At 38.4% G+C, this 14481-nt stretch overlaps 1 protein-coding gene across 2 annotated transcripts; it reads right to left on the bottom strand.

Moving 5' to 3' along the window:
* Positions 1 to 3293: 3293 nt before the first annotated feature.
* LOC128262053 (proton channel OtopLc) lies at positions 3294 to 8788 on the bottom strand. 2 transcript variants are annotated; one of them, XM_052996081.1, is made up of 6 exons: positions 7380 to 7664; positions 6269 to 6718; positions 5673 to 5825; positions 5387 to 5604; positions 4385 to 5326; positions 3294 to 4037 (listed from the first exon to the last, which is right to left on the bottom strand). In XM_052996081.1, exons 1-6 carry the CDS (start codon positions 7487 to 7489, stop codon positions 3520 to 3522), a joined length of 2391 nt encoding a protein of 796 aa, XP_052852041.1. In that variant the 5' UTR covers positions 7490 to 7664; the 3' UTR covers positions 3294 to 3519. The 2 variants fall into 2 exon arrangements, with proteins under 2 accessions (XP_052852041.1, XP_052852042.1); XM_052996082.1 differs by lacking the exons at positions 6269 to 6718; positions 7380 to 7664 and adding an exon at positions 8602 to 8788 and having other exon boundaries at positions 3295 to 4037.
* Positions 8789 to 14481: the final 5693 nt, after the last annotated feature.

Below are 14481 nucleotides of genomic sequence, written 5' to 3' on the forward strand. Positions count from 1 at the left end.
CCTCATGGAATGGTTTGTAGACTTTCTGAGTGGGAAATTGTCTTATGTGCTTGCTTTGTGGGTAGCTCAAAAGGGAGTTCCTCGTTTCAGTCGCCAAAAACAAATTGAAACTGCCTTAAGCTGTCCTCGGTGTCTTATTAAAATTTAACCATATTTGCGTTACAGTGTTTGCGAAAAATGTAAACGTTTGGATAAATTCCCCGGCGCAGTGCATAATTTAATTTACCTCAAGGGAAAAGGCTGTAAAGGTGGGTATTTGATATGGTTTAAAGTCAATTATAAAGCAATAAATAAAATTGAAACATGTTAAGGAATTTTGTTAATAGCTACATATTTTTATAAGGAATTCCTTTTGCCTGTAGACTTTTTTAATTTATTTATTTTCTAGGTTTATAAACAAAACTAATGCTATTTTCTATGTTCAGTAAGAACTATTTAAAGCCATATAAAATGTCTGCCCAAGCTTTTAAAGTGGCATTGATTGTTTCGCCTTTAAGCTTCACTCCATAACCCAACCACATGACACCACGACCCGTCACCAACTGTTGACATCCTCCTTTAAAAAGGTTAATTGTGTCGTTCTAATGTCTTTAGCCATCCATGTGCGTGGCTTACGTGTTCGGGGTGCCAAAAACTAGGAAAGCAGGGGAGCCACAAAAGATTTGCCACCAGGAACACGTTTTGTTTCAGTTTCTGTCCTCAAGACAGGAAAAATGCTTTCGATCTACGTGATGCTCGTCCCTCTTTGCTTTCGCTTAATGGGTAGCAAATGGTTTTATTTCTATTTACGTTCGGTTGCAGCTTGAAAAGCTTTTAGAGGAGCACACATTCTTGGCAGCATTTCGGTTGCAGCTATATTTAAGTTTCATCCCAATTGATTTCAAGCAATTTTGATGGACTTCAACAATATCTGACGACTAGCAACTTCTTGGCTTGGAATAACTTGGCCAAACTTTCAGTTCTAAATCGTTCAAATAGAAAACGCTTCACCCATTCAAAACTTAATTTTTCCTTCATTCATCCCAGCAAGTGAGCATAAAGTTTTGTTCTGCATGTGAAGTTGAGAGATAAATTGAATTAATATGTATTGGACATGATCAAGTTTTACTAGTCACGAACCCAGCCAGCTATAGAAATGTTGCCAAACACATTTTTAAATTGCCTAAGAGCTAAATACTTTCTTTACCAACCAAAGCACTATTTAAAATTGTGCACGGGGAAATTTAAAATGTTTTGTGGTGCAAGGGGAGGGTATGCTTACCTCGCTTATCTAATTTTGTTAAATTTTTCAAATAAATTGTGAAAACCATTAGGTAGAATAATTAGATAATTTAGATAATAGTTAGTTAGATCATTTTCTTTACACCACTACCTCAAGAAGTCCAGAGTCCTTAACGCACTTCCCATCTTTATTAGCAATCGTCGAGTGTTTGCCCGTTTCTGTGGCCATTGGCCCTGTTTTTCCGTTTCCGCTGGAAATGTCACCTCCATGGCAATGTCATTTCCGTCAGGAAAGGCAAAAAGGCGCCTGGGAGGCCTTCAACGTCGACGTCCGTCATTGTCCTTAGCGCTTCCGCGTCATTTCCATTTACAAGTCCACCGCTCGTGCTCTTTTCCCGATTCTATTTTCCGGTTGACATCTGGCACAGTCGGCAGTCGGTTGATGATGGCATCATAAAAAGTGCCATCGACTGCAATATTTCCCAGCTGATTTATTAATGTTGACATTCCAACTTCGAGGAAGTTGCCTGACAATGCCCTTGGCCCCTCAAAACCCATTGTAATGGAGTACTTGCGCCTTGAACTTGAACACGAGCAAGTAACTTGAATTGTGAATTGTTTACACTTTAGATAAAAGTAAAATGAAGAATTTTGCACCGTCTCAATTCGCTTCACAGCCCTCTAATTGGTTTGTTCATTTCATTTCATTCTCTTTTCACTTTTTACTCTTTTACCTGTAATTATCACGTTTCCACTGGAAATTGCAAGTGCCTTCTAATTATGATGGCTATTTGAGTTTGAGGGGAATTTAAATGGACAATAAAACGATGAATTTATTTCCAAGGCTTAAAATTGGTTTAATAAATGTTATATATATTTGACTGAGTAAAGCTAGTGAATATATTAAAGAAGTTAAACATTTTTAGCTAGTTAAAATTAAGTAAATACTTTCTCCTCCCAGAAAATATATGCAACTGGCAACCACAGTCACCCCCATTTATCATTTTTGCTCAGCAATTGCATCTAAAATTCGCACAAGTCACGTGTAATGCACGTGGCTTTTGTCTTGTATTCCTAACACGTGATTGGAATTTATTTTAAAATAAATGTTTTTTTAATACAGTGCTGTTATTTTCTGGTTTTTATTGTTTTAATGGTAATTATGGAGTATCAATTGCTTAAAGTTTACTATATAAATTGATTGTTCGACTTTGGCCGTATAAAAGTATTCCAATCACGTGTTTGGCGGAAGGACGTGATAAAGCCATTCATCACTCGATTTGTTAACCCCAAATTGCCCGTTTATTATCGCTGCGCAAGCTGCCTGAATAACAATTTCTCCGATTTCCCCATAAATACATAATTTAAATGCGCCAATTCATCAACTTCATGGCTCAATACCTTTTTATTTACCTTGATGTTTCTGTTCGAAAGTCCTTCACCCACAACTCCCCGCACACATCGATGTCTGCTCATGTGTTCTTGGCCATATCAAATTTATGCCCATAAGACTGTCTTCCCCTTTTAACCCACTTCCTTTTGCATCCGTTCAATGTCAATCCCAGCCCCATTTTGACATTTTTATTGGAAAAGCATACGCAACAGGAAACGGAAGAGCCGATTTGTCAATCGTCTGCATCAAGATTTATTCGATACATGAATACCTGATTTTGCTTTTTGGGCACGCGATTTCTTTTGGGTATTTATGGATCAAGGCAATTTGCAACTGAGTCACATGTATCCCCAAAGCACCGATTTATTTCAAGGCCTGTTTAACTTGCTCGTTGAATGCTTTTCATTTTTTTGCATTACCTAATTCACAAAATAATTGCTCAGAAAAATCGATCAATAAGAGCACGCGCAAGGTTACCAATTGTTACCATTTTAAAGTGTCAACTGAAAACGGGTAAACATGGTGACTGCTTAATATTTTGGCACCTGAACTGCTAACTGAAAAGTATACAAATATCACATAATATCAGACAAAGTTATTAAAGAATTGTTAAAGTTTTCGAAATCAATTGTTGCATTGCAATAGTGAACTTTTAAATTTACATACATTGTTAATGTTAACCATGTGGAAAATAATTATTTTACATTACCATTCCGTAGAACTACATTTCTTTTCAGTACAATAATAAATCCAATCGTTTAATAAATTAAATCTTTATTTTGAACTAGCAATGTCAACGAATTTCACACCTAAACATACTTTAACTAAAGTTCGCAAGTAGACGCTTGGTCTTTAAATTAACTTAATCAAAGGAAAGCTAGAGAAAACTAATCAACAGTTGGCTCCTAATGCGACTTGGCCTTGTAGGTGATTTTCCACACTTCGAAGAGGCAAATGGTGGAGTGGAAGCGGTAGAAGATGGCCAGCGGCATGGAGATGTGAGTGATGATCGTCCAGCCCCAGACGCCAAAGAACTCCAGATGGGTCTCCCGGAACACGGCCCGTCCCTTGATCATGGTGTTCACGAACCAGATGGCGATGTTGGCCACCAGCAGGAAAGTGATGATCTCCCTGCCCGGCTTCCTCCGCACCTGCTTGGCCCCCTTGCAACGCCGGTGACTGGCGTGCAGGATGAACATGGTCTGCAGCGAGGTCTGCACCACCCCGAACACCTCCGCTATGATGCCCTCCACGCGATCGGGCACTGTGTCCCATTTGGCAAAGTAGCTGCCCAGGATGCTGAACATGCCGTACAAGTACACGCCGGTTTGGGCCACAATCAGCAGCAGATTGTCCAGATCCATCGAATGATGCTCGTCGCTGGTGTCCTTGATGTAGCGCAGATCGCGCATTAGGATCATGCCTGAAACACAAATTAAATGGGGTAATTTAGAAACAATTTAATGCCAGAAAAAATAGATTAAAATTTCTTTTTTGAGCTTTTGCTCTGACTAAAAACTTTTCTCTGTGAAAAGAGTATTATAAAAATGTTTAAAAAAATGTGATAGAAGTGTATTAACTAAAACTCCTTTCTCATAACTGCAGGGGTATAAAAAAGTCGGCTCTTTTAAATCTAGCTTCCTATCTTAATTTAAGAAGACATATTTAGTTGAAAATATTTGCAGAAATTATGGTACCAAATGAGATTATATTTTGTAAACGTAGTTTTTCGGATTGCCAAACATATGGCAGCCAGTTAATTGCACTCACCCGTTATCACAGCCGATGCGCACATGAAGTACATGAAGGTCTCCCACAGAGTTACCTCCTGGGTGGCCACCAGTTCATAGCCCGGCTGGGTGTAGAGCACGAAGTACATGATCATGGAGATAATGGTCATCACTATAATCAAGATGCCGAAGAAGAGGCCCTTGTGGGACTGCGAGCAATCTACGGAGAAGTGATGGGCAGGCTTAGCGGCAACTGGTTTTACGGAATTCTTGCGGGTCTTGTCGATATCCGGAATGGACTTGACGGTCTTCCACATCTCGAAGAGGATCACGGCACAGATCAGGGAGTACTCGATGGTGCAGGGGAACAGGAAGGGGGACAGCTGCTGGACCAGAGCACCCATAATCGTGGTGCGGGAGCAGCCACTGAAGGCAGCCGCCGTGGGCGATGGCGTCACCGTGATGTTCGCGATCACAGAACTCACATTACCCAGCAGGGTGTTATTGATGAGATTGTGGTGATGGTGCTGGTGCAGCGACTCATTGACCGCCGACCAGTCCGTTCTATTGCCGCCATTGTGACTGACCAAATCGTGGGCAGGATCCACCTCGTGCTGGCTGATGTGGAAAATCTCGTGCTTGGTCTCCTCCACCAGGACATACAGCCACTCGCACAAGTTGGTGGCCACCATGTGCATGAGTCCGAATCGCGAGGTCACCTTGTGCTGGGCCATGTCCATGTAGGTGGTGTTCAAAAAGATGAACTGCACCTGGGCGATGCACAGGACCATCCGGCAGATGGGTGTGATGGCCACGAAGACATCGCGACAGCCGGGATGGCCATTCAGCTCGAAGAACTGACCAAACTCCAGGCCAGAATACACCATGGTGCCAATGGCAAAGGCAATGGCTCCCACTCTCAGATAGAAGCTACCAAAATGGGTTACCTTGTGCTTCAGATGCACATTGCTATTCTTTTCATCTAAAAATATGTAAGTACTAAAGTCAAATAGTAATGCATTAATTATATTTTAATACTTACGAAAGTCCTTGAGAGCATTGAAAAGCGATCGATTTCGAAAGGCACTGATGTACAGGAAAATCACAAAGAGTATGCTGCCCGCATAGAGATATACGTAGAATCCCTGGTACACATAGGTGGGTATCTGGTCGGATATAACTTCTGTGATGGGCAGACAAACGCCGAGCAGCACCAACAGCTTACAATAGGTGGCCGACAGTGCTGAACTTATGGCATCGCTGGAAAAATATATTTACAAAATTAGTTGATCTAAATTTGTGGCTTTTTTGGTTTCCATTTTACTTACTTGCCAGTGCGTCTGTTCTTTTCCTTCTGCTGCTTGGCCTGATAGCTTTTGGCTCCATTGTCGAAACAGGCTGTGGATCCATTCCTGGCACTCGTGGTGCCGCTCTGGAAATTTATGGTCGCTGTACTGCCACTCGCTGTTCCCTGAAGGTTACTGCAAATAAATAATAAATATGGTTTAAATTAAGTTAATATAATCATAAAGAAACACTAATTTTTTAAGGGAGTAAAATTTTGTATTAAAAATGGTTATAAAAAAATGTATAGAAAAAAAACTTTACAATTAAAATTATACTTTTATATAAAAATAAATATGATTTCATGAGTGATTAATTAACTCGTTTAACTTTGTTCAGAGACATATGTTGAAATTTTGAAGTGCTTAACTAATAATAAAAAAAAAAAATTAACAATTAAAATTATACTTTTATACAAAAATAAAAATGATTTGATGTGTGTTTAAGTTTACTTAATCCTTTAACTTTATCCAGAGGTAAATGTGGAATTTTTATTTTTTATTTCCTCTTATGGTTGTCAAAACCTAAAATTTGTATTTTACCCGAACCTAAAAATGTAATTATGCAACCATAGAAGTACCCATTTTTGGCAGTCCTTGGCGAAAGGAACCCGTTGCCGTCCTTCCTCCCAAAAAGCTGTGGACGCTGGGTGAGGATCTCCTGGAGAAGCAGCGATGGCCTGCGGGACACCTGCAAAGTGCAGGCGGAGTCATCCCGGTGGATGCCGATGGTGGGCAGTGGGAGGAGGGCCTGCCGCTGACTGGCGTGCTCCACGAGATCGAGGTTCGTCTGCGACTTGGCCAGCGGTGAGATGGGATGCGGCGACATGACCGGAATACTGTGGTGGCCACAGTGATCACAGGACGTTCTGGCGTAGCGGATCACCTGATTCGAGGTGGCGGCCACCGAATGGGGTGGAGTTCCGGGTACCGAAGGGGGCAGCGAGTTCGGGGGAGATCTGGAGAACGAGGCCGACTTCTTTGGCTCACTTATAGTTATGTATTCACAGGCATCGGAGGATCTGTGACCGCTATTTCAGGATCGAAATAAATTAAAGGCTGCCCAAGACTCAATCCCTACGCATAGTGGCACATATACACACGAGTAACCCGAATAGCTTGCATTAGGTTCAATGCTTTCCGATGAACTGAATCTACTTTTCGAACTTTTGATTCAATTTCATGTCTTTTACCTGACCCTGAACAAATCAGGCACTTATTTTTTGTGATTTTACAGCTTTGATTGATTTTTGATCGATTTCTGCCCACAAATTGAGATACTATCACTCCTCTGGCTAATAAAACCACGCGTGTTCCTTTGGAAACACCTCTAATTTGTATATACGTTTATTGATAAAAGTCGGCCGGTTGTCTCATCAATCTAGAGATAGATAAGTTTTTACTGTTTACACAAACATTAAGTGATCACGTTTTCCTTTTGGTTGCCTGCAATCAGTGTCTAGAACTTGAGCTGCGGCTTTCACACACGAAAAGAAACGACAAAAAGCTTATGTCAAAGTATGACACCTGTATGGCTTTTGCAAACTATTTTTTGATTAGATAAAATACTTTAAAATATTAAAATTGAAAAAAATATAAAAAATAATGCGTTAAAAATATTTAGTTATTATACAACAAAAATTTGTCGTGTATATGTGCCACTGCAGTTGGGAACTTGGATCCAAAACTAACTTATTTCCTTTCGATATCACATCGTGGTGATAATGAACGCGTTGCTTAGTCCTCCATAGATTAATCGGTTCGTCGTACATGTCTTTCGACTTCAAGTTAATTAGCGACATTTCCGGTTCAGTTTTTGTGAAATTGAACTGAAAGAGGTCAGCAGATTTCAGGCACTGCTGTATATTTGAACCGACCGATCAGCGATCTTCAAACTGCGATTTGCCGCGCCTTTACAGACTCGTGTCAGTGGGAAGACTGAGGTGTTTTTGAGGCAGTTACTCCAATTGTCGGAGCTATCGGCCAGACGATATTTGACTAACTGATTAGCGTTGTTATTAGCCTGCTATTTTTACCGTACGAGTACAAGTGTGATCCGTGTGTGTAAATAAATCTATTGCAGTCTTATTATTGCCTTTATTTATTAGCCTATTTGCACTTCATCAGTCAGGCCTGAAATATGTATACGCATGCTGTGTGTAGCGTCTTCAGTTATATACCTAAATCTTATGTATTTCGATAGGTCTTGAGATCTGGAACGATCTGATAGGTATATCGCGTCATCATACAAAGTTGTCAATGTAGCTAATTATCGCGTTAAGACTGCAGTAAACATCTCTGCGTTTCTATAGCAAAATTCGTCGGTTATCTCTGCGACTTTGCCAGTCTAGATCTTTGTGCTTTGGGCTTGTTTACTGGGTCAACACTGTTTGCCGATCTCAAGAGAGGCAAATATTTACTCACATGAGTCAATTTGTATTTTTTTTTTGCCTTCCCAAATTATTTCAATGAGTTTGTTAATTGTAAATATGTGACGTTATATTTACGTAAATGTATGCCTTTAGCTAAGGTCTGTGGTTTTAAAAAAGGGAAAACCTTGAGGTTGACTCATCAGCTTTAGAGAAAGTTACGATATATTTGGTAAAATATTAACCAAAAGATTATGAAAGATCTAACACCTCTATAAAGTGTCTACAGACGAACAGAGAGGCGACTTTAAGTGTAAATATAGTACGACATATTTAATTAGTAATATTTATAACACAAATTCACAAGTCCGAGTAATTAGATCGGCACCCATTTAAATATAAGTGCATGATAAATTATGACAAATTTGTATTTTGTCAATTAAAAAATATTTATATCTTAATTTTTCAACTTTTTTATTTGTTTGCAAACCTTTTTTTATCCTTTGTTATTTAACTACATTTTTAAATTGTATAATTATTTTTACCTGAAAGTAACCGTCGGCATTCTTTCGTATTGAATTCCACTGTTGCGTTCCACCATTAATTTTGGGCACAGTATTTTATTTTTTATTAATAATTCACATACAAATTATTTATTCTTCTGAAAATGTATCATGGACTTTCGTATTCATGGTTCTTAATTAAAACCACCCGCTAAAAAGACTGTGCAGATGGCAGCACAGTTCTTGAAAAACTAAAACCAAAACCAGACATCGATTCTTATCTGTGGGGTCTTCCTCTTGTTTATGGTACTAACATATACATAGGCACACGTAAATTTGTGGTTAGTTAATACCCAGACATTAGCAAAGTTTTAACATTGGGGGGCATACAAAAAACCAAGACCAAGACACTGTTTGGCGTTATCTTTTAAAGGGTCACTATACCGACCCTGGATATTGGCTGAGTAAGCGCTTTTTTCAAATGGGTGGAAAAAAAATATTTATTGCCATTATCAGTTTCCCTAAAATCAGTGCAGTGCGCTTCTGTTTACGTTTGTAATCAATAACTTCTGTCAATATTGGTCAATACATATACATTTTTGTTTTATCGACTTTACCTTAAGGTCTCCCTACTCTTTGGACTGTACGATAAGAAAGTTGCTAGACAACAACAGCAGTACGTAATTACTAAAATAAAATGGCCTGTAATTTAAAGATAATTAAAAGTGTGTCAGGTGGTTATTTTTGGGCTAGTAATGTTCAAATCGGAAATACGTAACTATTTTGACAATTCATTGTTTATGAATCATAACTGCAGCTATAAAGAACTTTTAAGCTATAAACTTTATATCATATCTCCACCGAAAAAAAACCAAGCCGTAAATCATTAACTTAAACTTAACTTTTTTGGAAAGAAAATTTTACTTTTGCTTAAATATTTTCTCTGTTAACAAGATAAACAATTTAGAATTTCTATAGAACTTCTCAAATAATACTGCATAGTTCCGAGGTCATGGTCATAAACATGGACTTACCAAGCATCTGCTGCTCCAGCCGCTAGCATACGTCTGGGGATTCCTTCAGCTGGCCTCCATTGCGATCTGTTCATATTTTGTGCGACAAACTTTGTCATGTGAGCTGATGCAGTTAGTAAACCAGCTGCGGTCCCCGTATCAAAGAGTTCCCAGAGTGTGAGAAAGTTCCGACCAGGACCCAAGCTAGGACAAAAGCCAGGACAAAACCCAGGACCTACACCATGACTGCAAGTTAACGACACTCAAGAAAAATCCAACCCAAATACCTATACTCAATTCATTCGTAAAGAAAAATGACTCATGAAAACTGTCTCCTGTTACTGCCATATAGAAATTTACATTCTGAAAAAAACTAAGTAAAAGGCTAAAATTATAAACTTTTCATCGGAAAATGTCTAATCAAAATAACATGATTTTATTACTTGTTATGTATATGTTTTACACGGTCTGAAATATCTCCTTCACTGCGTTACAAACTTCTGACCAATTTTATAATACCCTCTGCAAGGGTATAATTATTTGCCTATATAATTAAAAGTTAATCATTTAAAACTAAAAAAAAACTGATGCGAAATATATCAGAGATTTTGGGAAATTAAAAGAGATATTCAATAAACTAATCTCTATATCATGGGTTTTTTTTTTTAATAAATTTGTTGTACATTTTTTTGAAGTGCAATAGCCTAGACCACCAGCTGATAAATTTTCAAATTTGCATGCTAATGAATTGCCGGGCACTGTTGTTGCAAAGTTTTTAACTTTGGACAAAATATGCACCATATATGGTTGCCCGGCAATATTGCCAACTAGGTAAATTGAGGTAACCGAACTAGTTTAGACCAGCACCATTAATTGCACGTCGAACTTTGAGTGGCTTTCTTGATTTAATACAGGACTAGAAGAGTTAGAACTCATTTTAAAGCAGCTAATTGAAAGGATATTTATCTTTCATTGTTTGCAAAATGTTTGGAACATGGTGTTTCCAGAGGTTACAAAAGTTCCTGCCAAATTCTAACTCCTCTCTAACCTCCCAAGTGTTTGGCAAGACCGGCTAATGAAAGCGTCAGATATGTGCCAAAAATGATGCCCCAGTTATTGGCTTACGCTGCGTATGAGTGCTTTAAATGGCCTGCGATAATGTGGCCATAAACTGTTGGCACTTTGGATGGAAAATTGTAAAGGAGCCAAGGGTTCCACTATATATTTTTTGCAAAGTCATTGCGCCTGAAAGCCCCGGTATAGATAAGCACTCAACAGCGCTCAATTTATTCAGCTTGCTGCGACAAAATGAAAGGGTTTCGAGTGCAGTTGGTAAATTTTGTAGAGTGTTTTAGGCACTCGTTTAATCAGCCAACTATTCACGCATTTACCTTTCACTCCAGGCCGGTTCATTCATTTGCGTTCTATTTGAGTTTTCCTCGAACTGCATTCATGCCTGCCAACAGAGGACTTTCAATTTCAATGGGAAAAAGGCACAAGAAAAAAGGTGACGAGTAAATTGACTGAACAGTCGCCCCCTTAAAAGTTTTTAATTTATGACAAGATGTTAATTTCGTTAGACCACCTGGCTCTAATCAAACGCTTTTAAATTAAGAAAAAGAGAATAAAATCGAATAAAAACTGTGCCGCAGACTTGACATCTGCTGTAAAGTTTTATAAGCTTATCAAAAGGTTTATAACACTTTACCACAAAATATATAGATATCATATTTTTTCTGGCCATTTTTGGCTACATTTTTGGGCATTGTCAGAAAATTGAATTCGCCTTTTCTTTATTGGCAGACAAAAGCCTATTTCGTGTAATTCAATTTGGCCAAGTAGGTGTATAAATTGGCATTTATTTTGGCATTCATCAAGGGGCAAACATAAAAGTTAATCTAAAAGTGATGCAAAGCGGATTTAGCAGGGCTTTGTATGAAATGAATTGATGGGATGGGGCACACTGCACCTCACGCCCATTTTGCCTCAATTATTTTGCAACGTCACGTCAAACAATTTAACTTTAAAATTTGGGGCATCTCGTCGCTTTTTCACTGATGAAGTTTTTTTAGGGTCAGCATTGCAACTCGCCACTTTGCTGTCCAAAGAAAAGTTTGAGTAAACTTCAAACTTTAGACACTCAGCTGCAATACTCGAGTTAAGCGTATCTCCTCGAAGTTTGGCTACTGGAAAAATGTGCAGTCCGTCAGTAGGTGCCTGATTCTAAACAATAAATCTGGTTATAAGAAAAATGCTTTTTAGAAACACTGTAACCAGAATTAAAGGGGTTTCAAGACACTAATAATTAATAAAAATAATTGATTTGATTACCCACACTTTAATTATAACAAGAATAATTTTTATTACAATTATACAAAATATATCTATTTATTTTTCATGACTTTACTTTTTCCTTTAGCACTCAAATATCTTGCAAAAAGGATTTAACATGATTCTAGTATTTCAAGTGATAGTTCTGCCCCCTGGATATTTTGCAGTTTTCGATTTCCCAGCACGTTTGTGAAATAAAAAATCGCGTACGTCACGCGGAGTTGGCTCCCAGAATAACAAAATCAGTATGCCACATCACAATTGCCAATGACAATCCCTCCGAGGGCTCCACACGAGCTGGAGAAACGGGAGCAATGGGTTGGAAAGCTTCCGAACGCCTTGTGGGATCGGAGGGGTAGCAGTCCCAGTTGTTTTACATTTCTGCATCATTAGGTGAGAGGGCGTCTTTGGCAATATGCTAATAAATATATGGACGTGTGTGACACTCGGCAGGCAGGCTATAAAGGTCATAAAGCAAACAGCAGGAGGACTCTAAGTGGATCAGGGATTCTTGGGCAGGATAAGCAGATAAGGCACTTGGCTTTGATGTTGCCACCATGATAATGTCTTATCCGATATGTTAACTTTCACCCGCCTTATTTTGTGACACCAAATTTTAAAGGCCGCATAAATTTCGGCTAACGAGAAAACGCCGTAAACCAAGCTTTAAAATTTATTAAACTTCACACTCGCCGCCACACGGTAAACAAAAATGCAATAAATACTTTAGATATGTGTGCTCTATGTGGGGAATGGGGAACGGGGAATTCCCTAATGCAATTGCACAAACAGCTCGGGCCACCGCAATGCGAACGGCAAACAGCTTTGGCAGTGTAATGGTCTGTTATGGAAGTGGATCGGTGGACAAGGATTCCCAGGACTTGCGATGCAAGTCGAATTTCAAGTTTGACTTGCTCCGCAATTCCTAATTTTTTGTTATTTTTATTAATATGGGAATAGCTCTAACTAAAATAGTGCTCAACTTCACGATAGTATGATAATAACTATATCTGACATCATTAAATGCATCGGTAATTGGCAATTTCTCTCGGCATATGAAGTTGCAGTGTAATCTGAGCTGGCATCGCACAACATAAAAGTGTCATCAAATATTAATGTACAGTCAGGCAATAAATCCAATAAATATGAAAAACGAGGCAACGCATTAACCAGTGACAATCGACCCACGCGATGACTCAGAAATGAAAGAGATTATTTTCACTGTTTTCTGCCTCCCGTCAATTAAAGTGAAATCATTTCCATTCATTTGGGATTTAAAGCATCATAATGAGAAATTATGAATAACTCTTTGCTGGAACTTTGTGATAGTGAAAATCGCAAATTTTAATTTAATTTTAATTAACGTGTTTCTCAAAACATTTAAACTAATTATTATCTTTAATTTAAAGCTTCTTAAATTTTTGGTAAAATATTAAGTAATTTCTTTTTGTTTCAATAATAGTACTATCTTTGCGAATGATTTTCAATACGTATCCTGACTTCATAACTCTAAAATCATGCACATCATTGCATCTACGCCTTAAATATTTGGGTACTCTGTTTGGTTTTGAGTTAAAGAAAAGTACAAATTTAAGAGAAATAGCATCTGCCAGGAACACAAGCTTGCCAGGAAGAAGCAAGTCAACTGGCTTTGAGTTGCCTTTGGTTTTGTGTGAGCCTTTCATAGCGGAAATGGAGTTAAGGATGGTGAATTTGTTTTGTGGGATTTTCAAACCGCAATTCAGCCCGACTTCACCATTAACCAAATGCGAACTTCAATATGATGACGAGCGGTGACAGCTGGCAAATAAGTTAAGTCTGGCACACGGGTCGTATGAGCGATGCAATCGCGAATTTGCTGACCAGAAATTAATTCGCATTTCATACCCGACAGTGTCAATTAGTTCGTGCTGGTTCAGGGTGCTCCTTCAATGTGGTTTCATTAGTGGCCAAGTTAATGGATACCGACAGTCTCCTTTTTCAATGCCCTTTTTTTTAGCGGTTTGTGTGCAAAAACTTTCCAGCTCCAATTTTCTCCTATAGAACTTTTGGTTTTTTTGTAAGTTTCTCTCGTTTAGCCTTCTGTTTTTCGCTTTGTTTCTGTCGCCTTGTTGCGTATAAATTGCCGTCAATTATTTTAATTATTTTCCTAATGTTTTTTCGTTACTCTCTCTCTCTCTCTCTCTCTTTCTACCTCCCCATCTCTATCTCTTTCTTCACTTTCCCATTGCACTCCATTGATGGCCACCATTGATTAGTTGTGCAATTGTTTCGCTGCTGTCATTGCCTTTGTTTCATTTTTCTCAATGTCGGTGTATTTAATGGTCGTCAAATACAAAAGCTGATGGGTTATTATTGGCAGCCATTGTTGGCCAAAACTAAATTCTTGGCAAAAGAATAAATTTTTAAATGGCTATTTTCTACTTTTGAATGGTTGCATAATATTGTCAATTGTTCTGTATTTTTGTTAAAGCTCTTATTACATAAAGTCTGTTGAAATGGACATTTAAAGTTTTCAAAAGAGCATAAGAGGCTGAAGGCTAATAAATTTAAATGTATTGCCATAAAGAAAGGCGTT

This window comes from Drosophila gunungcola, unplaced genomic scaffold, assembly GCF_025200985.1.
Source record: "Drosophila gunungcola strain Sukarami unplaced genomic scaffold, Dgunungcola_SK_2 000001F, whole genome shotgun sequence".
Classification (NCBI taxonomy): Eukaryota; Metazoa; Arthropoda; class Insecta; order Diptera; family Drosophilidae; genus Drosophila; species Drosophila gunungcola.

What these genes read in the sequence shown, in the direction of transcription:
- LOC128262053 (XM_052996081.1), bottom strand. Translation starts at nt 7,489, where the DNA reads ATGTCGCTAATTAACTTGAAGTCGAAAGACATGTACGACGAACCGATT. An exon ending in CAATGCTCTCAAGGACTTTC is followed by an intron (nt 5,327 to 5,386) that starts GTAAGTATTAAA and finishes ACATATTTTTAG; the next exon opens with ATGAAAAGAATAGCAATGTG. An exon ending in CGCATCGGCTGTGATAACGG is followed by an intron (nt 4,038 to 4,384) that starts GTGAGTGCAATT and finishes TTTGTGTTTCAG; the next exon opens with GCATGATCCTAATGCGCGAT.